Source organism: Artemia franciscana, chromosome 17, assembly GCF_032884065.1.
Source record: "Artemia franciscana chromosome 17, ASM3288406v1, whole genome shotgun sequence".
Lineage (NCBI taxonomy): Eukaryota > Metazoa > Arthropoda > Branchiopoda > Anostraca > Artemiidae > Artemia > Artemia franciscana.
The window spans coordinates 21436439-21459478 of NC_088879.1; the positions used below are offsets into that span (position 1 = coordinate 21436439).

The 23040-nt window shown below is 34.0% G+C and overlaps 2 protein-coding genes across 4 annotated transcripts in view; both read left to right on the forward strand.

Annotated features, from left to right (window-relative positions):
- Positions 1 to 22587, forward strand: part of LOC136037994 (histone-arginine methyltransferase CARMER-like) — a 50224-nt gene extending 27637 nt beyond the window's left edge. The window contains exons 6-11 of one of the 2 annotated variants that reach the window (XM_065720898.1): positions 808 to 980; positions 5411 to 5633; positions 6234 to 6421; positions 13099 to 13209; positions 18772 to 18866; positions 22047 to 22587. In XM_065720898.1, coding sequence (XP_065576970.1) covers positions 808 to 980; positions 5411 to 5633; positions 6234 to 6421; positions 13099 to 13209; positions 18772 to 18866; positions 22047 to 22163 — 907 coding nt within the window. In that variant the 3' untranslated portion in view covers positions 22164 to 22587. The remainder of the gene's footprint in view (positions 1 to 807; positions 981 to 5410; positions 5634 to 6233; positions 6422 to 13098; positions 13210 to 18771; positions 18867 to 22046) is intronic. The other variant, XM_065720899.1, reaches the window with a different exon arrangement.
- Positions 1 to 23040, forward strand: part of LOC136037995 (UDP-N-acetylglucosamine transporter-like) — a 446903-nt gene that overhangs the window by 364179 nt on the left and 59684 nt on the right. The window lies entirely within an intron of this gene.

The window sequence follows — 23040 nt, forward strand, 5'->3', positions numbered from 1 at the left end:
TTTATTGTTATATATCCACTTTCAGTTTATGTTTACACATTTTCTGACTTGGTTGCCTTCTTTGTACTGAGTTTGTACCTTAAGCGCGTCTTTGGTAAGAAATGGTCAGGCCCAGTTTTTGACCCTGTGTCAGCATCGCCGGCCAATGCAATGTATCAGTGTCCAGACTAATGCAATTTGACTGAAAAAAGAAATCGGAAATGACCCGCCTCTTGCTTAAATTTCATGATTTTCTAGATTATTGTCATTTCCCAATATCATTGCTAAGTTCTGTTACCCGAAATGGCACCAAAGAATGAACCTACTTGGAATATCCCCTCACTCAGCACCATATAGCCTTCGTTCTTTGTATTATATCTACATTCCTCCTACCCCTACTGTACCTTCAGATTTCAATCCCCTCATTGCTTGTCAGCAGCTCTGGAATTTCCTACCTTCTTCAGTACAGATATGCCACTCATTTCGGTCTTTTAAAAGGATTCTTAAGCACCATTTAGTTAAGAATCAAATAGAATAGTATTTGTTTTTATTATTGTTATTCCTCTGAGGAGTTGGTGTCCCCTGAGCGTTTTTTTTTTCATGGTGTATGGTTGTCTTCTCTGCACTTTGACTCCCAGGCCTTAGGTATGGTCTCTTTTTAATCTTATATGGTGTTTGGCTGTTGTTCTCTTTTTTGGTAGTTGTCTTTATTGTATTATTTTTGTATCCCTGCCCGAGGTGTTCTAACTCCTTTCATAACCTAGCACTGAGGAAGCTGAATAGATGTTTCAAAGATTTGTTCTTGAACCTAATATTAAGTCTTTTAAGGTACCAACAAAATTTTCATGGCGTGGATTTAAGCAGTTTACGCCATGCTGCATTGAAAGAGTACTTTCGACAACCAATCGTGGATACGTTTGACATCAGAATATGTTTAGCCAAATCTGTTAGACATGTGGTCGACTTCTTGACTGCGCCCGAATCGGACTTGCACAGAATAGGTAAGAAAAAAAGTTTTTCGCTTTTGTACTTTGACAATAACTTGAATGTCTATCAAAGAACAATTACCTAGTTAAGTTTGGGAACCATGTATTGATGGGCGTTGTTACAACATTGAAATGTTACAACATAGAACTGCGTTGTTACACCATTGAAATGGTAGAATAAAGAGAAATAAGGCCTAGAAGTCACTTTTGACTAGGCTCCTTCACACCCTTAACAGTAATGGCTCATAAGTTCGAATGCTGAATTCTTTACGCTAATGTTTGTCGGGAGGCTAAACTTGGGGGAAACCCTCTAGTTTAGATCATGGGTGATGTAAGTTAGAGTTCGTTGTGATGCCTGTCAGTCTTTTATTATTATTAGTCTTTGCTTCTAAAAGCTGCCACAATATTTAAGAATTAACGACGCTTCTTGACTACTATGGTCCCTGCGTCGACCCTGCAGTGCATTCCTGCAGCGTGATTCGATCTCTGGGTCCAGTATTACCAAGCTAAGTTCAAATCCACTGCGCCACCACAGGACGCTACTTCATGCTCTTTCATAATTCAAAAATTGCGCCTGGGGTAAATTCCATTCTAAGCCCAATCAAGGGCTTAAAAGGCACAAAACAGCCCATATTCACCAAAAGTTAAATAATATGTTTCTAAAAAAAAAAAAACTGCATAGTAAGAAATTTACCCTTTGTAGGTGATTCAGGAATGGAAATAATTATTTTCCTTAGTTTTAATTTAAAATATTATTTTGAAAACGAACTTGCAGAAATTTGAAAAGAGCTAGAAGCCCCTCAAAATGACGTCAGGTTTGCCGTGATGTCATTTGAAGAGGCTTGAGGCTCTTATTATTTTTTTTTGAAAACTTATTTTCTCAATAACATTTTACTATTAAGACCAAGGAAAATAATAATTACTATAACTGAATCAGCTGCAAATGGCGAATTTTTCTTACTAGGCAGTTAAAAAAAAAACTTTTGGTAACTATCGGCTGCTTTACCTTCTGGGTCCCATTAACGGCTCAAAATGGAATTTGCCCCAGAAAGGATTATTAGACTATGAAAGAGCATAAGAAAAGACTTGAAGTGATGTATTTACCTTCATGCTAGCCAAATTACCTTGTAAACTGCAAATTTACCAAAACCGTCATAACTGGATTAAATTTTGAAAATATAGACTCAGTATTAAAATAAATGGTATCACACTAATTTTAAACACAGCATGGTAAATCTCTGTTACGTAAGGAGGTTAACTCCTCCATTATAAGTAGAAAACAATCCTCAAAATTTGCAAAACGTGGGTATTAGCACCATAGGATTCTTGAAGAATTGAGTCATATTGTTATTTGGTTTTCTTTTCTTTTCCAAATTTTTTTATCAATCCTGTTGGAGCTACATCAAACTTAATTCTTTCTCATAAAAAATTCAAGGGAGAATTAGAAACAACAGCCTAATAACAAGTAGGTAGTAGAGAAAAAGAAGAAAAAACTGAAGTCGTGGGATCATTATTCACAATTAATTAAACATAGTAGCCAAAGGAAAAGTTTCAAAGGAAAGTAAAGACCAAATTACAGCCTAATAACTAGGCAGTAGAGAAGAAGAAGAAAAAACCGAAAACATGGGATTGTTATTCACAATTAATTCAACATAGTAGCCAAAGGAAAGAAAGACCAAATTACAGCGTAATAACAAGTAGGCAGTAGAAAAAAAGAAGAAAAAACTGAAGACGTGGGGTCATTATTCACAGTTAATTAAACATAATAGCCAAAGGAGAAGTTTCAAATAAAAGTAAAGAACCAAATTAAAACCAAAGACGAGCAGAAATAGAGTGATATAATAATTCCAGTTCAGAAAAAAAAATTATGCATTATTCATCATTGTAGACACTAAGTGCATGCAATTACCAAAAGAGTGTATCTTCAGAATGGACTGGGGTATTAAATTGGAACTTTTGGAGAATGCTTAAAGGGGAAGATCAATGGACCAAAAGCGATATGTGGACGTTACTACTAATATTATCACCGCTAACGCTGGTACATTTGCTGCTGAAATGTTAATAAGTCCAAATTTGCTGAGACTTCGAGAAACGAATATCATTGTATAGTAAACGGTCAGTCCACTTTCATTAGTTCTATTCAATAACATTGGTTACTATATTTATAACCAAGCCTGGTCAAAATTGTCGGGTTATAATCAAAGGATAAATAAAAACAAAAGTTTTCGCAAAACACATGAGAAGCAAGTGACAGTCAATTCCTTCAAAGGTTTTGAGTTGGTGGCTGGGGAGCAGTAGTATTCCTGTTATTTGAACACCTTGATTAGTCTTACAATGTTTGTTGTTCTGTATTGTTGTGTTTGTTCTATTTCCAGTAAAGTGCAAATTTAAATAATAGTTTTACTGTGTAGTTTTCAATTAATGGGGAAAGGGCATATTATTCAAATAGAAAATCAGCATAATTTTTGCCCTTCTATAAAGTTGAAGCCATCCTGACCCTCGTCCTGTCACAACCTTGAATATAGATGAATACTGCTTAGTCTTTTTTATATAAGAATCTTTTTGTATTTTATTTTCTTTTAACTACTTGTTTGTTTAAATAAATGCATATTGAGCTCAAATATTAAAGAGGCAATCAATTTTTTTTTTTTTTTTTTTTTTTTAATTAGGACGTCAAGAATCAATGCAGCCAGATTTGTTTCATTATTGAGGTTCCATTGCTTTTGAAATTTTAATTAGGTTGTATTTATACCCCGAAGTTTAAAGTAGATCAAAATGAAAAATATAGATCATTTTTCACTAAGAATGAAAACAACCATACTGTCTTCAAAAATATATTGTCCTTGATAAGCTGCGCTTTCTTCCCAAAGTTAGAATTAGCTTTTTTTTTTTTACCTCCCTCCGTCCAACATTACCTTAAAGTTTCAACTGTGTCCCTTAAGCCTTTGATTTTCCATCCTGAGATATTGGAAATATGATATTGTAATAATCTGGATGCATATACTGTCTTTAAATTTTCAACTGTGTCCCTTAAGCCTTTGATTTTCCATCCTGAGATATTGGAAATATGATATTGTAATAATCTGGATGCATATAGTGTCTTTAAATTTAGCTCTACCCTTTTTCCCAAGCCACATTTCATTATCCACTTTCACCCCCCCCCCCCCCCGCCCCAAGTCAAAATTATAAACCTACTTGACCCTTGAACGCTTTCCCAAAGTTTCAGCTTAGTTCCTTGGGCCATTCCCAAGATGTTGTCAAATGTACGCGTGTCGTTTCTATAGGACATCTTCGGGAAGGTCTAGTCATCTTGACCCTTCGCAAGGCTCGTAAAAGCTCATTAATAATAGGATGTATTTTGGACCAAGAGTTTTTTAGCCTATTTTGATACTCACCCCTTCTCCACTTCTATCAAAATGGCCCATTCTTTCTTTCGATTTAGTTTATTATCCCCTTCAACATTCTCTGAAAGTTTCAACCTATTACGTTTAGCCATTCCTAAGATACTGCAGATACGAAATTATGCCAACCTGGGTGTACATAATGTTTTTTTATTTGGTTAACCGTCCCTCTACCCATAGTCATTCCTTTGAAATCGCAGGTAAGCCCTTTGACAATTTAGATACACATGGTATGTTTAGATGCATTTTGATTTAATTCAAAATTGCCTGAAATTTTCAACCTAATATCCTTGTTGCAGGTACGCCCTTTTGACAGCCTGAATCTGCGCAATGACTGGAGTTTGTTCAGCATTTTCGGAAAGTTTCAACTTAATGTCCATATTTGCTCTTGAGATATTCCAGATACATGATTTTACTTGGATCCACTTAGTGTCTTTTGATAGAAATCAACACTCCTATCCCCCAATATTTGCTGAAAGTTTCTAGTTTAATGCCCTTAGCCATTCCAGAGACATTGTTGATATGCCATTTTGACAACCTGGATGCACATAGTTTCATACAACATGATCAAAATCTGCTAAAATTTTCAAGTGCCGCATTTTTTTTTGTAGGGAGGGGTCGTTGACATATATAAGTTATATAGGAATAACCCTACTCGTCGGAATAAATATGGTCAATAGAACTACTAAAATTGAATGACAATGGATGCTTGAAAATTTAACATTAGCTATTCTACTCAAAATTTTTCTATGTCATTTCATCTTTTATTCTGTTTTATTTTTTTTGGTTTTTAATATTGTCATACAATTGTGGTGTGTTTATTTTGTCGGCAAAATGAATCCCTCGTGTGTTCTTGATGCATCACTTGCAGTGCAATCCTTGATGAACCTGTGTGCCTCTAGGGTAAGACTATATTTATGCACGGAGAATTACGCCCAGGGAAGTTAGGATAACTTAGATTAAAAACTTTTGTGCCGTGGAGACATAACCAGTATTTAGATCAGTGAAATCCGTTACAGTTTTTAAATGATCTTTTGCTTCTAGAAATTCCACTTGAATTTCACATGCTCCAAACAGCAATGGTTCATGGTTTGGCATTTTGGTTTGACGTCGCCTTCTTATGTTCTGTGACTACTGTTTGGCTATCGACAGCTCCCACCGAGCCGCTGACTCATTGGTACCAAGTTAGATGCCTCTTGGAGCAACCATTTTTGGCTAGACAAGGACAGCTTCTTGTTGGAAAAGTCTTGCTTGTTGCTAATAAAAGGTAATTAATTTTTTTACTTTGATATTTCATACATTAAGCCATTTATATCCCCATCCATCAAGCCTTGATACTTTTTTTTCCCATAGGAGTGTTTTTCTTTCTGTAGTAATTACAGTTCAGGTTTTATTGTCTAATAAAAAATTTGATTTTTCCTAATATACGGATTATGCAGTCAGTACCCAGGAGTTTTCTTATTTTTCAGCTTTAAAAGTTCCAAAAATTAAAATCAGGAGTTCGATTAATTTTTAATTCAGATTCTGGCTCCAAAAGAATTGACTCAAAGTACCAAGAACGACAAATTAAGACGCTTTCGTTACCCTCTCCTAGACCCATCTTAGGTCGATTCGTAGCTGAAAACCGAGATATTTTTACGTTTTTTTCTTTTGATTGTTTTAATTTATCAGTTTTTTAGGTCAGTATTATATTTTCATCAGTGTTGCCACGTTGAACCATGAAAATAAACAAGCAAAACTAATAAGTTAAATTTTGCAATGCCTTTTGTCAGTAAAAACTCAAATATTACAATCACCGGATTCCCAAACACTTTGGATCTCTTAATGTATAAGTCACATTAAAATATGTGTTAATTTTCTTTTACAGGCAAAGCTATGATGTTACAATTGACGTGAGGATTGAGGGAACTAATATTTCATCAGTAAATACTCTAGATTTAAAGAATCCTTATTTCCGATATACAGGACAAGCCCCATCAGCCCCACCAGGGCAGTCGACTACATCACCGGCTGAAGCCTATTGGTCACAATTGGATGCACAAGGTGCGAGGCAAGGTATGTGTGTGGTTGTCCTGCTTTGGCTTATTGCGGTTACCTGAACGTAAAGAAAAAGGTCATAATCCCTTTGTTTTGAATATCATTACAAGTTTGAAGAAAAAGCCCTTACAGCTAATGTATAAAAAATCTTGTATGAGGTAGACTCGTTTGTTTGAAACTAAAATGAAACTCACAGTGCCGGATTAAAGAGTTGCCAATATTAATTATTTAGCTGAAAACGTCCCTTAATTTATATGTTTTTTATTCTCCTTTGAAGTACCATTCTCTAAAATTATAGGCTTACGAGGTAAGAGGTAAGGAATGTGTTCCCTTGCCCTGCTTTGGCTGAGTATAATCTACCAATGCTTTTATTATATTTTTTTGGGTGGGTGGGGGTTTTGAGGTTGCTCCATAAACAAGCTATTTGTGCCTGTTTTGGTTCCATGTCGAATGCAGATCGAAAGTTTATCTGGTGGTTAAACAAAGCCAAAAAGGGAAACAGAACTTTTTTTGGGGTTTAAATAGCTTTATCAATACCTTTGGGAAACTATTGTTAATATTTAATTTTAAAAGTTAGTTGAATTATTTTAATTCAATGAAAAGGGTAATTTAAATAGAAAGAGAGTAATAATAATAATGATAATAATAATTTATCTATAACCCACTGCACAAAACAATGTGACGGAAATCTTTACTGTGTAATTTTAATTTTAAACTGTCAGTACTGGTATAAATCCATATCTTTTAAAGAAACCCGAAACGCAGCATGGGTAACATCTACGTTTTTATGCTTTTGCTCTTACCATTCGTAGTCTGGACAAGTTTTTTACAATTTTTTTCCTGACGGGTTTTTGTGTTCAACGAACGAATGTAATGTTTTTAACGGAGAGGATGAAAAAGTTGTGTGTATTTAGTTTGGTTTGTGTGTTGTCAGTCATGTGAATTTTTTTTCATGTCACTTACGTTTTTTGGAAATAAATATTAGGGCCCGACGGATATGGATTTTTGGGGTCCGATGCCGATACAGATATATCTTACCGGTCCGATACCGATTTAATTAGCCGATAAATTCCTCTTCGGAAAAAAGAACCTTTCCTAATGTTTTGAAAAACAATAAAACCAAATAAAGTTCTAGTCGGAAAAGTAACACTATTTAGACCGGTTTAATTGCGTAAACACAAATACGTGAAAATCTAAATATGGGCAATTCGATTTCCATAGTGGAAATTTGTTTTTAATCTTTCACATATTAAAGTGAAAATTTTACTTAACATTCATATGACATGATCTACTAACGAATTCATGCCAAATACACTGAATACAGGGATGTAGCTAGGGTTTTAAGTTTGGAGGAGGGATTTAAAGAATGTGTTTGAAAAAATCGTCCAATATGCCGACAAGTGCGGACACATGCCAAGTTTCCAAGCTGTGCCCCTGACTGGATATCATGGTTTTAATCGATTGAATCTTGGATCTTTCATACACGCAAGTGAACATTACTTAAACATAAATATATGGTTTATTGTATTCTTTATAGTTGTTTTTGTAGATGTTGCACGTTCCTGACCTCACTATATGTTTCGAAGATTGCTGCATCAGGTGTGTATTGACAACAAAAATATTTCGACTTCATTTGACTCACCTCCGCTTTTCTCTCAGCCATGGTCAGACTTAGCTGGTGGCTCTGTCCCTAGAATCGACAAGCAAAAATTACCTGAGGAAATCTGGCGTCATGTTCTGGATAAGTTTGCGCAAGAAAAAAAAAAATCGGCCGACATCCGAACATCTAAATTTTTTTATTTCCGATATCCAAAAATAACACTGATCCCCGTATCAGCCTGATAATATCGGCCAGCCGAAATATCGGTCGTGCCTTAGTATATATATATATATATATATATATATATATATATATATATATATATATATATATATATATATATATATATATATATATATATATATATATATATATATATATATATATACACTGAAATAACTTGATGTATTTACGATACATAACAGGATCTATACTCAATGGTCAAAGTTCCTAACTACCACCCGAGCAAAGTGAGATGGCAAAATGAAATTTATGGATAAACTATTAATGGTTTTCTTGTAATCATTAGTTTATGCAAAGAAAAGACCCAATCGCTGCTTTTTTCTATAAATCTTGCGTTTAAATAGTTCAATCCTGTCCTACCATTCTTTTACATGTTTCCTATACTAGTTTTGCTCATACTGACAACTAGCCACAGCACCGAGCCGCCTACAGCCAGCACAACTGCGCATGCTTCTCCTGTAACCTACTTTATTTAGAACCTCACTCTACTCTATTCATTGATGTTTCTGCTTCCTTTAAATACTTTCTTATAATGTCTCCTCAACCCGTTTAAGGATACTAATTTAAAGGTTTGTGTAAATATTATTGCACGCAACAACGCAACTGAGTCGACTTCAATAAAATGAGAACGTGTTTGTTATTATAATTATTGGTCGAATTCCCGCTATTTCCTCTGCATATGGCTATTCAGGGATAGCCATCGTTTCTTCTAACAGCCAACTTTTGTACAATTACGTCTTTTTTATTCTTTCTCATTTCTCTACTTCTTCATCTTTATTTTTTTTTTTTTTTTTTTTTTTGGGAAAGACCAATTCTTATCATTAGCGCATTTCATTTTTGCTAGAAAATACCGAAAGAAAATTGAGAAAATTTGCCAGATTTTTGAAAAAGGCGAAATACAAGTGATCTTGATTAAAATCACACGTTGAGATACAGCATATAAGAGAAACCTATTGTAGAAGTTGCTAGCTCCTATTTGCAAAAATGTAGATTTTGGAATAATTTTTTTTCCAAAAAAGATCATGAATACTTTTTTCTCTCTGGTTGTCGTATCAAACCAATGGGCCTAGAAAAGATGGAGCAGGGTTTATTAGAAAGTAAATTAAAATTCTAATACTCTGGCTAAGTTGCCAAAAACATTGTACCACAGGAAAGTTGTGTTTTAATTTACGATTCCGTGTTTTGTAGCAAAAAACTGTGTTTTGTTGTTGTTCATAGTGACTCCGAGCTGCTGCCCACTGCATACGTGTCATAAACAATGTATCCAAGCACACAGCTCTTTTATTTTCACAACAATATCAAAAGTTGGGATTCTTAGACGGCTTTCCTAAATATGACCGGGGCGGATCCAACTGAAATTCAACCAACATTGTAGATACAATTAAATTTACATCAAGTAGACAATGCATGTCAATAACTCCAATACTATAGAACAAATAATAAAGGTCAAATACTATCATTCAAATTGGTTATCCTTATAAGATTTCCCAGTAGTTGGACAAACTCTTTTCTGCCCCAACAAAGAGCATCAGCAGAGCCTAAAATACACCTTAGAGAAAAAGCTTTAAAATACTAAATACAAGCATCCTTCAAATATTCATACTGTTTCTCAAGTCTTTTTTTTTTTTTTTTTTTTTTTTTTTTTTACAATACATTAAGAAGTGACGTATATCATCATATACACCACAAACATTACAAAACGGGGAATTCACTTAACCCCATTTAAACAAAGACATTCCTAGACCGAGCATAACCTGTTCTTAGCCTAAAAATTGTAACTGCTATACTACGTGTTGGCTGTATCAGTTCCACTGTTGAGTTTTAAAATCTTACCAATTCAAAGAGAGGTTTTGGGACTGGTTAGCAAATTTATCACTGTCTTTGTTAGCTAGACACTATTTAAAAAGATTCAAACACTCCTCAACTGTATAGCAACGCTGGATACTACAATCAGAACTAGCATCAATCTTAGCTCGTCTATCTGCATGCTCATCGCCAGGGATACCAACATGGACTGGTATCCAAGTCAACACAATAACATGACCTTGTAGTTCAAGGTCTTGAATAATAGGTTCATCTTGCAAAGCGATTTGCAAGGGAATGGATAGCATATAAATAATTTAGCCCTGAGAAAGAAAAATTAATGAGTAAAGTCTTTTTAATACAATCAATGGCCATTACAATTGTGACCAATTCAATTGGTAAAATAGACAGTTTTTCCTCCATTTTAAAAACTACAAGTAACATTCACCCTTGGTGTGGTAAAAGCAGACCCAGAGTCAATATCCGGTCAAATTTCACTATGTCCACTTTCTGTTTTGTTATTGAACAAAGCATATACAGCATACATAACAACATAGTACTCTTCAAGGGTTCTGAGCTGCTTAATCCAGTAAATATGGAAAAACACATATATCGTCCAAAATTTGATTCAATCCAAATTCATTAATCGACTATCAGTAGAGTCGCCCAATTACCTACAACATAAACCACCAAATACCAGTCCATCACCCTCCAAGCCCCCCCCCCCCCCAAAAAAAAAGATATAGCTTTACAAATATTAAAAAAAAAATCCGATTTTACAGTTTCAAAATCATAATCTATCTTTTAAGCAACAAAACTATTCAAATCCTCATTTTTCTTAACTTCACTATCGATAAACTTCATCGGTCAACCAATTAAACCAGAAAACTGTGTTTCGGTGTAAAAAAAAAAAAAAAAAAAAAAAAAAAAAAAAAAAAAAAAAAAAAAAAAAAACTCTCTTACTTATCCTGATAGATAAATACACCAAGAATTCTCTATCTAAAACAAAATTGATTGCAGATTATTGAGCTCTGACCTACAACAAGTAAATAAATAATTCAAATAATAGGTTTCAATAAGCGCAATTAAACACAACTCAATAATTGAAATTGCCTGTTACATGGCAAAAATTACAAATTAAAAATTGCGAAAATAACTTAGAGGTCGACTCGCTCCACGTTCTACAGCGGTTATTGCAATTAATTGCAATAACTTATTGACTAAGTGTAATTATTGTGCTCTATTAAACGCTGTGTGCACATCAAAATGAATATCTTAAAAAAAAATATATATATATATATATATATTTACTGGAAACTTGATACTGATCATCTGGAAATATGATAATTTCTTTTGCCGGTCACGAAAATACTATTGTTTGTAAAAGAAATATGTTTGAGGCATCACAGATGTGGCAATAAAAATTTTGATCCTTAATACTCCAGTTTCTAACTAATTGTACGTTGTTTCGTACACTTAACTAATTTTGGGTAAAAAATGAAAGCTTGAATATCCTTATTTCCAAAAAATTAAGTTGTGCGAAAATGGTCACGTAACATCTTTTTTTTAACATCCATTGAATTTGTGCCTGCCAGTACCGTCATTCATGTGGGATGTGATGTCTATATTCAATTCAACATCAGTCATCATCTTAGCTAATTGTTTTGCCATTATTTTTTGGTATAAGCCTTGAGAACCATCTGAAGAGAAGGAAACAGTTTAAGAAAACAATTTCTTACTTTATAACATACGGAATAATCATAGTTAACACATTTTGCATGCAGCTAACCTTTATCTTCACTTATTTCAATGTTTTCCGAATTTTTCTAAAATATTTATCATTTTTTTTTAATAGTTTTTCTTCAGTTTTGAATCATCCCTTAAACAGAACACCTTTTATAACAAATTTTTTTGTAGAGGTCGTTAAAGTAATTCCAGTGGCATTAGCACAAGATTCATGAAAAAAGTCTATTGAGCAAAGACAATTCTATGAAAAAAAAAATATAGATGGCGCTTTTTCAGAAAACGCCTAGGAACTTGAGTTACAGTGCTGTATTTAGCAGACTTTTCAGAATTAAAGAAATGTTATTGTGGGAAATTGACGAATTTCTTAGAAAAATCGAAAAACACTGAAGTAAGTGAAGACAAAGGTTAGCTGCATTCAAAGGCGTTAACTGTGATTATTCTGCATATTATGAAGTAAGAATTGTTTTCTTAACATGGTTCCTTCTCTCCAGGTCGTTCTCTGGGCTTACATCATTTTTTTTTTCAAATGCATTCGTTGGCTTTAGTCACTTTTTACTATGTATAAGAAATTAGGTGTCAGATGAATTACAAATTTTTACATTACCAGTCTAGGACGCTACCAATCAATATACAGTTAATAATATATACAGTTTAATAGCAAAGTGTCTTGGGTTAATGGGGCCAGTAGCCCACATCCCATCGTGGTTAAGCCTAAGCATGATTTGAAAAACGATCTATTATTGAATTTAAAAAAAAACTTTTTTTTTTCAGCCGATAGTAAGTAGCAACATCAAACATAAAATGTACAAAATTGGGACAAAATTCAAGATTTGGTGTAAAAAGTGGAGGGTTGAGGAGAGCACAATCTTTTATACTGAGTAATTTTTGTTTGTTTTATTTTAATGTTGCTCCTTACTTTCAATAAAAGAACATGTTTTTTAAAATGCAATTTCGTTCTTTATTCTATGTGTCAATATAGTAACTGAATGATGTTGCTATTAATGATTTAAGTTAAGTGTTGATGCACTGACACTAAATTTGCTTTTCACCGCATTTGTAATTTTTGAAAGCAACGCACTTCAACTGTTGCTCGTGCAACAAGTAATTAGTTTTAAATCTTAGTGTAATCATTCTTTAAGTTTAATTTTTCCTTACTCTCCAATCTCAAGTTTCTTGTTTGATTTTAACTTCTTCTTCTATAAAATCATTCCTTTGTCTTAAACTCGATCTTCGTTTATTTGCTTGTAAAGTGTTAAATAACTTTCTTTTGCAGAAAAATAAAAGTTGTTTTTTCATCTTTTAGCAGTCAATATGGTAAACGGCATTGCTGTTAATGGCGTTGGTGACGTTCAGATGGAAGCCTTGACAGTGAATGGTAGCTCTACACCATCTGGGACCGCTTTACTTGGTCTTGGTAACCAATTTATGCTTAATGTTTCACATTTTTGATAATTTTGCAAGTATGTTAGTCAATTCAAGGCTCTGCACTTCGTGGAGGCCTGTTGTCTTTCCTGTGATACCCTAAATTTAACTTTGGTTTTGATTTGTAGCATCACTTTGGAATGGTACACAATCATTAAGATCAACCTGTTAGTACCTATTAGTAATTTCAAAATTTAGGTTGACTACGTTACCATTTATTGAGTAATGAATACTTATCTATTAGGCTGAGTTTGTCACTGAAGCAGTTCCTATTTAATTTTAGGATGCATCTATAAAAATACATAGCGATTATAGCGTAGTGGTTAAGAAAGACCAATAGCGAATAAAGCGTAGTAGTCTGAAGAAAGATTAGTGCGGACCAGTTTCTTTGGAGCTACTGCTTTTTGAATTTGTTTTACTGACAAATACCTTTTACTTTCTCGTTGCATAGGCGAATAAACAGACATGTAGTTGTATACCAGCGGTAATTTTAGATATCTTATGACGCGTTTAAGCTATATTTTACATCAATCAGCACTTTACTTCTAAAGGTGCAGTATCAGTAAAGATAAGTAGACACTTTCTAAAGAGTCCCCAGACATAGGAGTGCTTAATACTGTATAATTATAAAGGCTAACGTAATGAAACATAAGTATGCAAAGATACATATTTTTGGGGCTCGTGGCCCCAAACCAGCCGAAATGCCTCCTTAGGAGTTGAGTGCCAACATAAAAGGCTTTAAAGTTTTCTGGAGGATGGAAACCTATTCAGTTCTAGCATGTTAGCATTGGATCAGAGTGTAATCCTCCTCTCCCATACGAACTTCAAAAAATTTTATCTCTGTAATCTGATAAAAGTTAAGCATACATTAACGGTAACCAATTTGGACTTTCCCGATTATTTAATTTTATTTGGAAAAAATATCGTGACGCTGCATGTATACCTTGTATTCTTAGAAAATCAACCTCTACAGGCGCTCTAGAAGCTTTTTAGTCATATTTCCATAGAGATGATGTGACTATACTTGCACATTGCTTTGTCACAGAATTATTATAGTTTACATTTTTTATTAGCACTGTATTGAATACACATCAAAAGACCATTATCGCAATTTTTATTGATCTGTTTGAGGCTTGAGAGGATAGCTTAGTCAAACACCATAGCACATATACTTTAATAAAACAATGTATATCCACTGGTTGTGTTTAACAATATAAGATCTTACCTTAATTCCATCTCTACCTCACAAGGTACCCAGGGCAGGCAATCATTATTCCAATTTCTGCTCCGACGATGTCTCCCCATTGAGGCTGAAAGGTGATGTTGAGGTTTCGTACATTGTTAAAGCAAGTGTGTATGAGGGAGTTTCTCGGTCTAAATATGTGACTAGAATCCTGTTGTTGCCAGCGTTGTGCTGAATTTGGGGCTCTGTTGTCATCCGTTCTTAATACATGACTTGAGTACCTTCATTAGCGGAATCTTAGGAAATTTTCCATGAGAGTTTGGCCTGTTTGTACACACATGGTATAGTTTCTTATCCTCTGCAGCCAATGGATATTCAAGATTCATAATAGACAATTGTTTTCGGATGGGAGGATTCTTTTTTCTATGTTTGGTTCAAATGCCAATTTTCAGCTGGTTAGAAAAGACCAAGATGCCAATCCCCCACCCCCCGAAAAAAGATACTAAGAAAGCTGCTTAGAGAAGACCAGATGCCAATGGATATTCAAAATCCATAATAGACAACTGTTTTGAATGGGAGGATTCTTTTTTCTACGTACGGTTCAAATGCCAATTTTCAGTTGCTTAGAAAAGACCCAGTAAAACATTGGTTTCGAAAATTGGGAGTTTTAATCATAATGAGAAACCATGTGGTCTCTAGACTCTACGGAGTCAATTGAAAGCTTCGTCTCAGGTACTGATTCTTCTGAGTACTTCTTTTGATGTAAAGTTAGTGTTTTCAGTGATGCTGCCGATCAAATTTTATACTTTACGTGACTGTTCTCGCATATTTAATTTATAAATGGATCTATTGCTGGTATGTATTTCATTTCAGCACTTCATGCTCAGCGTAATTGGTTGGCTCTTAACCTGTCAATCAGGTCGTAGAGAAGCCCTTTTATTCGATTCGAGGACTGCAATGTCGTATGCAAAGGCTAGTCGCTGAGCTGCAATTCTGGGGACCAAACCTAGAGCCGTTTTGGAGGGGGATGTACTGGAACGTTATTTGCCATTATAACGATTTGTATGAACAATGGAACGCACCTTAGTTTTACACCTGAAATAATCTGAAAAAGTTGTCTTTAGCCATCTGGTGTTGTCACACAGTATTCACTGTCTTTATGCTTCGCCATGGTTGTTGAGACGAGCTTTTCATGGATTCCACTGAGCAATAGAATCTCCCAGAGTAGTCGAGCGATATTTACTGCTTTCTTTAGTTATCATTTGGAGATTGAATATTAAGTATACGCATGAGCAATTGAATCAGAATGTTTCTTATTTTAAAGATGTTTATTAAGGTTTTAGCTAATTCTCTGGTAATTAACATGGCACAGCAGTTTGCTGGGTATAGAAAGGAGGCATATGCCTTCTTTGAGTGGCAGAGTTCTTTTTAAGGCTCCCTTCCATGGAAGAGTCAAAACAGTTTGTAGTAAAACTGTAAGTAAGGAGCAACCGTTGTCAAAAGAAGCCGAAATCCAAAAAAAATAAGTGTTTTACGGTATTGTACCGTAAAACAGTCTGATTCTAAATATTAGAAGTTTAGTAACTCAAAGTTTCTCATCAAAAGCTATTAGCAAGTTAAATTTTGCATAATTTTTGAAATATGGATTTAAACTTCTCTAAATAAGGGTACAATCTTGACTGAAATTTAACGTGCATCTCAATGTACGATGATGCATCTCGTGCATCAAAATTCTTATTTTCCTGAGAGAGATAGTCATACATACTTGTTTATTTTGCAAGGTGATCATACCAAAGCAGTAGTCGCAGCATGTTGAAAGAGGGTTCATACAAATGAACATCTAAAGATACAGTGTCTTTTTGAGTGACGAAAGATATCACGCCACAGAAGTGTCATGTTCTAGCATTTTCTTTCTAATTGGACTGAGTTTATATATATATATATATATATATATATATATATATATATATATATATATATATATATATATATATATATATATATATATATATATATATAAATATATATATATATATATATATATATATATATATATATATATATAATGAAAATACACAAAAGTTTTTTTTTCAACGGGGGGTTTGGATATAGGATGAAATGTGTAGTATGGTTTCTGCATCAAAATTCTTATTTTCCTGAGAGAGATAGTCATACATACTTGTTTATTTTGCAAGGTGATCATACCAAAGCAGTAGTCGCAGCATGTTGAAAGAGGGTTCATACAAATGAACATCTAAAGATACAGTGTCTTTTTGAGTGACGAAAGATATCACGCCACAGAAGTGTCATGTTCTAGCATTTTCTTTCTAATTGGACTGAGTTTTTATATATATATATATATATATATATATATATATATATATATATATATATATATATATATATATATAATGAAAATACACAAAAGTTTTTTTTTTCAACGGGGGGTTTGGATATAGGATGAAATGTGTAGTATGGTTTCTGAAGGGACGAAAGCTCTCCTCTTATTTTAGAAATTAAATTTTAAAAAAAACAAGTTTTTTCAACCGAAAGTAAGGAGCGAACAGAATTAAAACGAGCAGTAGTCGTAGCATGTTGAAAGAGGGTTCATACAAATGAACATCTAAAGATGCAGTGTCTTTTTGAGTGACGAAAGATATCACGCCACAGAAGTGTCATGTTCTAGCATTTTCTTTCTAACTGGGCTGAGTTTATATATATATATATATATATATATATATATATATATATATATATATATATATATATATATATATATATATATATATATATATATAATGAAAATACACAAAAGTTTTTTTTTCAACGGGGGGTTTGGATATAGGATGAAATGTGTAGTATGGTTTCTGAAGGGACGAAAGCTCTCCTCTTATTTGGAAATTAAATTTTAAAAAAAACGAGTTTTTTTCAACTGAAAGTAAGGAGCGATATTAAAACTTAAAACGAACAGAAATTACTCCGTATATGAAAGGGGCTGTTCCCTCCTCAACGCCCCGCTCTCTACGCTAAAGTTTGGCCCTTTCTCAAAACTCAACTTTTTAAAACAATAAAAAAAAACTTTAGTGTAAAGAGCGGGGGCGTTGATGAGGGAACAGCCCCTTTCATATACGGAGTAATTTCTGTTTGTTTTAAGTTTTTTATATTTAATTTCTGAACGTTTTGAATTGATGTATGTTTCGATTTTGGCTCTCCGTTCATGAATAATTAAAACGAAATTTGTATATTAATTTAGTTTTGGCTAAATGGCTTTCTCGATGCTGTTTCTATTCTGCTTTAATGATCATTCTTATCTTTTTTTTCTTTTTAAACCATGCCTTACAAGAGAGATAGGTACATAGTAGCTCAAAAGTATGAAACAGGAGAATGTGCTAAAGGATGAAAAAGTTATATAGCATCAAATACATGAACTTTTAAAAGATATAAAGGTAGAGGAGGTCCAAGTTGAATGGTATATGAGGTAGAGGGATTGAACAGAGGAGGTAGAGGTCCAAGCTATACGCATTTAACTATCTACCTCATAGATCCAAGAGAATTGGAGAGTTAAAAGCATTGTAGAGAAAAAAAAAGCAAAGTCTATTGAATATTTGCATGATTGTCTTGAAATTGCAGTCTAAAAACTAAAGTGAACTTGTAGGATTTTCGCCTGAAAGGGACATAAACATTCTTCAAGGGCCCAGTCGTATAGGTCCACCTTCTACAGTTTTTATTCTGTGTAATTTCGAAACTCTTGACTGATTCATAAGCATGTTAAGTTCGCAAAGATGTGTCGCAAAATGATAATTGTTCCTATTGATGGCAAAAACTACTGTAGAGTTTTCTGTTGAATTTCATTAATTTTTTCAAGTCAATCTGAGCAGGACCATGCAAAAATGTATTCTCAGTGTCAAAGCGTCGAAACCCCTGCTCTGATTCAGAAGATTAATATTATATTTAGTTTTATTATATTTTAATATTATATTATATTTAATATTATATTAATATTAATATTATTATATAATATTACATTAGAAGTTTATCACTTCGAAGTTTCATCATATTTCTTATGGACATGATCCTTCTGGCTTCTGGTTTGCTCCTATGTATCTTACCTACGAAATGATTGTTTTCTTACTTTACATCTGAATACGGTTTTCAGAAAAGACCCCTCCCTCTCCACTTTAAGGTTACGCTCACTATAAGTGGTTTTTGAAGGAACATAGTGAAAATACGTGAAGATTCGAATACTTAGTTCCGAAAGTATACTTTTGTCAAGCACCAGATTAAATCCGATTTGGCTATATTTTCTAAACTATAACTTAAAAAAAATGGCTCTGTTGGCCTTGGCTTCCAAATAAACATTTTCACTTGCAGATGTTCAAAGTGGAGGAAGCGGAAGACAGGCATCCCGAAATGTGCAACTCGTATCACCACTTATATATGGCGCTGGAAGCTCTACTGCCCAAATAGTAAGTAAAATTCGTGCAGATGAAAGTAATATCAATATGCTTTTAACGTTATACTTTAGTTCTATCCAAGACCATTCTTTTTATAAGAACTTCCCACCCACCCCGAATATATTTGTGCATATTGAACATAAAAAAAAATGCAAAAATGAACATATAAAATTGTTATCGACTTATTTATAAGCTATTAATATTTCATTATGGATGATGCAGGAAAGTCAGTATAAATCAAAACGGTTGAAGTTGTTTGTGATTTTTTTTTTTTTTTTTTTTTTTTTTTTAGTCTGCTTAAAACTTCGTCGAATTCTTGTTTTCTTTCAGTTGGGAAAAATTATACATTTAAAAAACTATTATTCTATTAGGAAAAAAAAGGATAAGAAAGTTCAGTTAATACTATACAATACTCTCTAAATATTCTGAGTGAATTACCATTGCTCGGAGCCTGGGTCATTATCAGGAGTTACCATACAGGGCTTTATTCTCGCGGTCACACTTATTTTTCAGGCTTCCTACTTGATATTGGCCCAAAGCTGAAACGAACGTTCCTTCCATGAATAAGGAGAAGCGATAATGGACATTTCACCATGCATTGTGGTCCATGTTATTTTCAGCCGAAAATTTCAGAATAAAAATTTCATTCTCACCTTTGGTCAGAAGGGAAAGAAAAATTTCATAATTTTCTGAAATAGCCCCTAGGTCTAGTGACAAACTTGAAAAGAGATTTCTTGAGCTTGACCTTTTATTTTCCTTCCAAAATCAATTGAAAGTTGAACTTTGTGTAGTTCTTGGGAAGGGGAGCAAATGTTATTATTCCTAAGGGTGGAATTTTGAGTCCTGTGTTCCTATGGGAAATTTTGAATTCGCGGAACTCCTAGGGTAAAAGGGTATGCGAACACAAACTTACAATAGACAAAGTCTAATAGAAATAAAAGACATGATTTTAATTCTGCTTTGACCCTCTTCGATTTTGAATACCCAGATCATCTAGTTCTTTTTTACGAGGCAAGCTTAGTGTCGACAGTAAATGGTTTATAACAATATTATAGGGGAGCAATTAAAATAAAAAATGTATGCATAAAAAAACGTTTTCCAAGCAAATGACGCTGTAGCTTTTAAAAGACTTATGAGATGGCAGTCTTGCTACTGTTTGGGGTAACTTCTATTCTTTTTAAGGTTGTCTTGATGATCCGTTTTAGTTTCAGGATTCATCTATTCATTCGCATCAATATCGGTTAGCTTTATGCTTATGTTTTAATTTCCTCTTGGTTTTGGGTTGATTTTGTCATTCATATTTATTTCTGATCGTTTCAAGTCTGAAATATTATATTACTTTATTTCAGCTTGTCTTATGTTCTATTATGGCTCTCATTTTCAAATTAGAGCCATAACATTAACGTAAGCCATAACATAACTCCCTTAACATAATATTTGAAGTCCCTTGTTCTCCCCGAACAACCCCTAGTCGTTTAAAGATATTCATACGCACTATTTTCACAGTCTGGGTAGACATCCTGTCTCTTGATTGACTCCGCTACTTCACTAAGAATGGATTAAGAGTTTTACTGGGGCCTATAGTATCAAAATTATTCTATAATTGTTATATTTTTGATACTATAGTATCAAAAAGGAATGCACGGTTTCTGGTCCCCACTTCCCTTAGATGTAAATACCAAATGTGAAGTCTCCCTGTCTCCCCCTCTCCAACACTTGCATTGACAGCTCCATTGACGAATTTACTGGACCTTCCAAATATGCTCAAAATTTTGATTGAATGTGTTTGGGTTAATTTTGCAAATCCAGTTTAAACACTTTAGCAAAGAAAACCAAAATGAGTCCTTTTTGGTTCCAAGGGTGATAAAGCACTATTGTAAGAAATCGCTCTCCGGATTGGAAATTTAATTTTATCACTTTAGTGCTACTTTCTATTGTTGTTATTATGCATAATATGTTAGAAACGCGTTAGCCTATATAGCATTAAAACGCATCAAGAAGAAGTTATACAGGTTAGCGGTAAAAAGTATGCAAACATTAAGTTCGCAGACAGTTTTTTTTTCCGAGACATAGGAGAAAAAAAATTTAATGGGGGTGGAGGTTCTTTACTGCTGCCTCCTCCTCTGGGTAGTTGTCTGCTCCTTTTATCTGCTTTAGAAGATGCCTTCTCAGAACTATTAAGACACGGTATTTTATAAAGGTTATTAACTTGAAAATTTTTGAATTTTGTAAGAAAGAAACGATGAATCCCAGCCCCAAAGATTTATGAGAAATATAAAAATTCGTCTCTCCCCCCCCCCCCCCCCGCCCACGTGAAAAGTTCAATTTGTTCGACTTGACCCTTTGTCTAAGTTGCTTCTCGAATTCAGGTTGTACAGGATTTTTACGATATAGAAGGGCTCCTGTCCCTCCTGTCCAAATTGGCAACGCACATAATATTTTATTTTCACCTATAAATGATCATGGTTCTTTTCTAGCATAAATCATAACTGTGCTATCAATCTAAATACGTATTGACTTCCATCTCCTCGTGTAAGTTATGCGACGAAATTGGGCGTAAATTTGCTGCGGAAAAAAAAAATCAGTGTAGTATATTTGATTTTTGCACATAGTGTCTTACATCTCCTCCAGCCATATTTTAACGGCTGATTTCATCTTCAATATAATCATTGATGCATAACCCGAAATGCCAGAGTGTAAACCTTATCTGCATTAAATCATTTTAAAAGGGCTGAATTAAAGTACTGTGATTTAACTGCATACTCAGGATGAGGCTTCGTAGCCACTCTTTCACTTGTAGGAAGATTCACATGTTCTCGTCATTATAAAAGAGATAACAGAGTTCTGCAGACTTACTGATTGGGTATTGTCGCAACTCGATTAGTTCCTATTTTGTGGCATCTTACCTATTTGTATTTTGATATTTTAACATATATGTATGTGTATATATATATATATATATATATATATATATATATATATATATATATATATATATATATATATATATATATATATATATATATATATATATATATCATATATATAATAAGGATCTTGCCATTATACCAGTTAAATTTGGTCATTTGTCGCATCAAGGAAATCCTCACAGAAGACATCACTATTTGACCACTAAAAGAGTTTTTATCTTTTTTAAACGTAGTGAAAATTTTCTTTTTTTTTTCCTTTTAGCCTCAACAATTGGTACTGGGTAGCAGCTACCCCGTAAGTAGCAACCTGATGATTGGAGACTATGTCACACCTGGCAATGTCATTCTACCACAAGGAATGGATGCATACCGCTCTTGAGACAGAACCCCTGCCACGGCATGCCAGAGTATTATACTTACCCTCGACTCTTTTCTTTTTTTTCTTCTTTTTAACGTCTGACAAGAGGCATGTCCGATTCAGTAATACTATGTCTTGTATGCTCGTGCTTTTAATTTGATAATGTTTCATTAACAGCGTACAGGACAAAAAATGTATGTTTTTTTTATCAATACGCTTAACATAGTGTATATTATACATTGCGTATAAACATAAATACATACGGTACACATATATGTATCGTACCAAGGTTATATAACCCTTGCGCGTTTGTATAAAGGACTGTGAGGCAGAATTGCCATTATTAATAGGAAATTATTGTTTAGATTACGGATTTGTAACATTGCTACCATTTAAGGAAATAAGGATCGTCAACATTCAAATCAATTAAAATGTTGCTCTTTTAGCTGTGTTTTCTTCTATTTCTGTTAGCATTTTATTACTTAACTTTCGATGCGTTTGTCCTTTGGTTATGCTCTCTCTCTCTCTCTCTCTCTCTCTCTCTCTCTCTCTCTCTCTCTCTCTCTCTCTCTCTCTCTTCTCTCTCTCTCTCTCTCTCTCTCTCTCTCTCTCTCTCTCTCTCTCTCTCTCTCTCTCCTCTCTCTCTCTCTCTCTCTCTCTCTCTCTCTCTCTCTCTCTCTCTCTCTCTCTCTCTCTCTCTCTCTGTCTCTCTCTCTCTCTCTCTCTCTCTCTCTCTCTCTCTCTCTCTCTCTCTCTCTCCCTCCCTCTCTCCCTCCCTCTCCTCTCTCCCTCACTCACTCACTCTCCTTCCCTCTCTATATTTCTCTTTTATTCTTCTTTTCTCTCTTTCCGAACTAGAGTTTCACCAGAAATTTAATAAGTGAATAAGCTTCCCTAC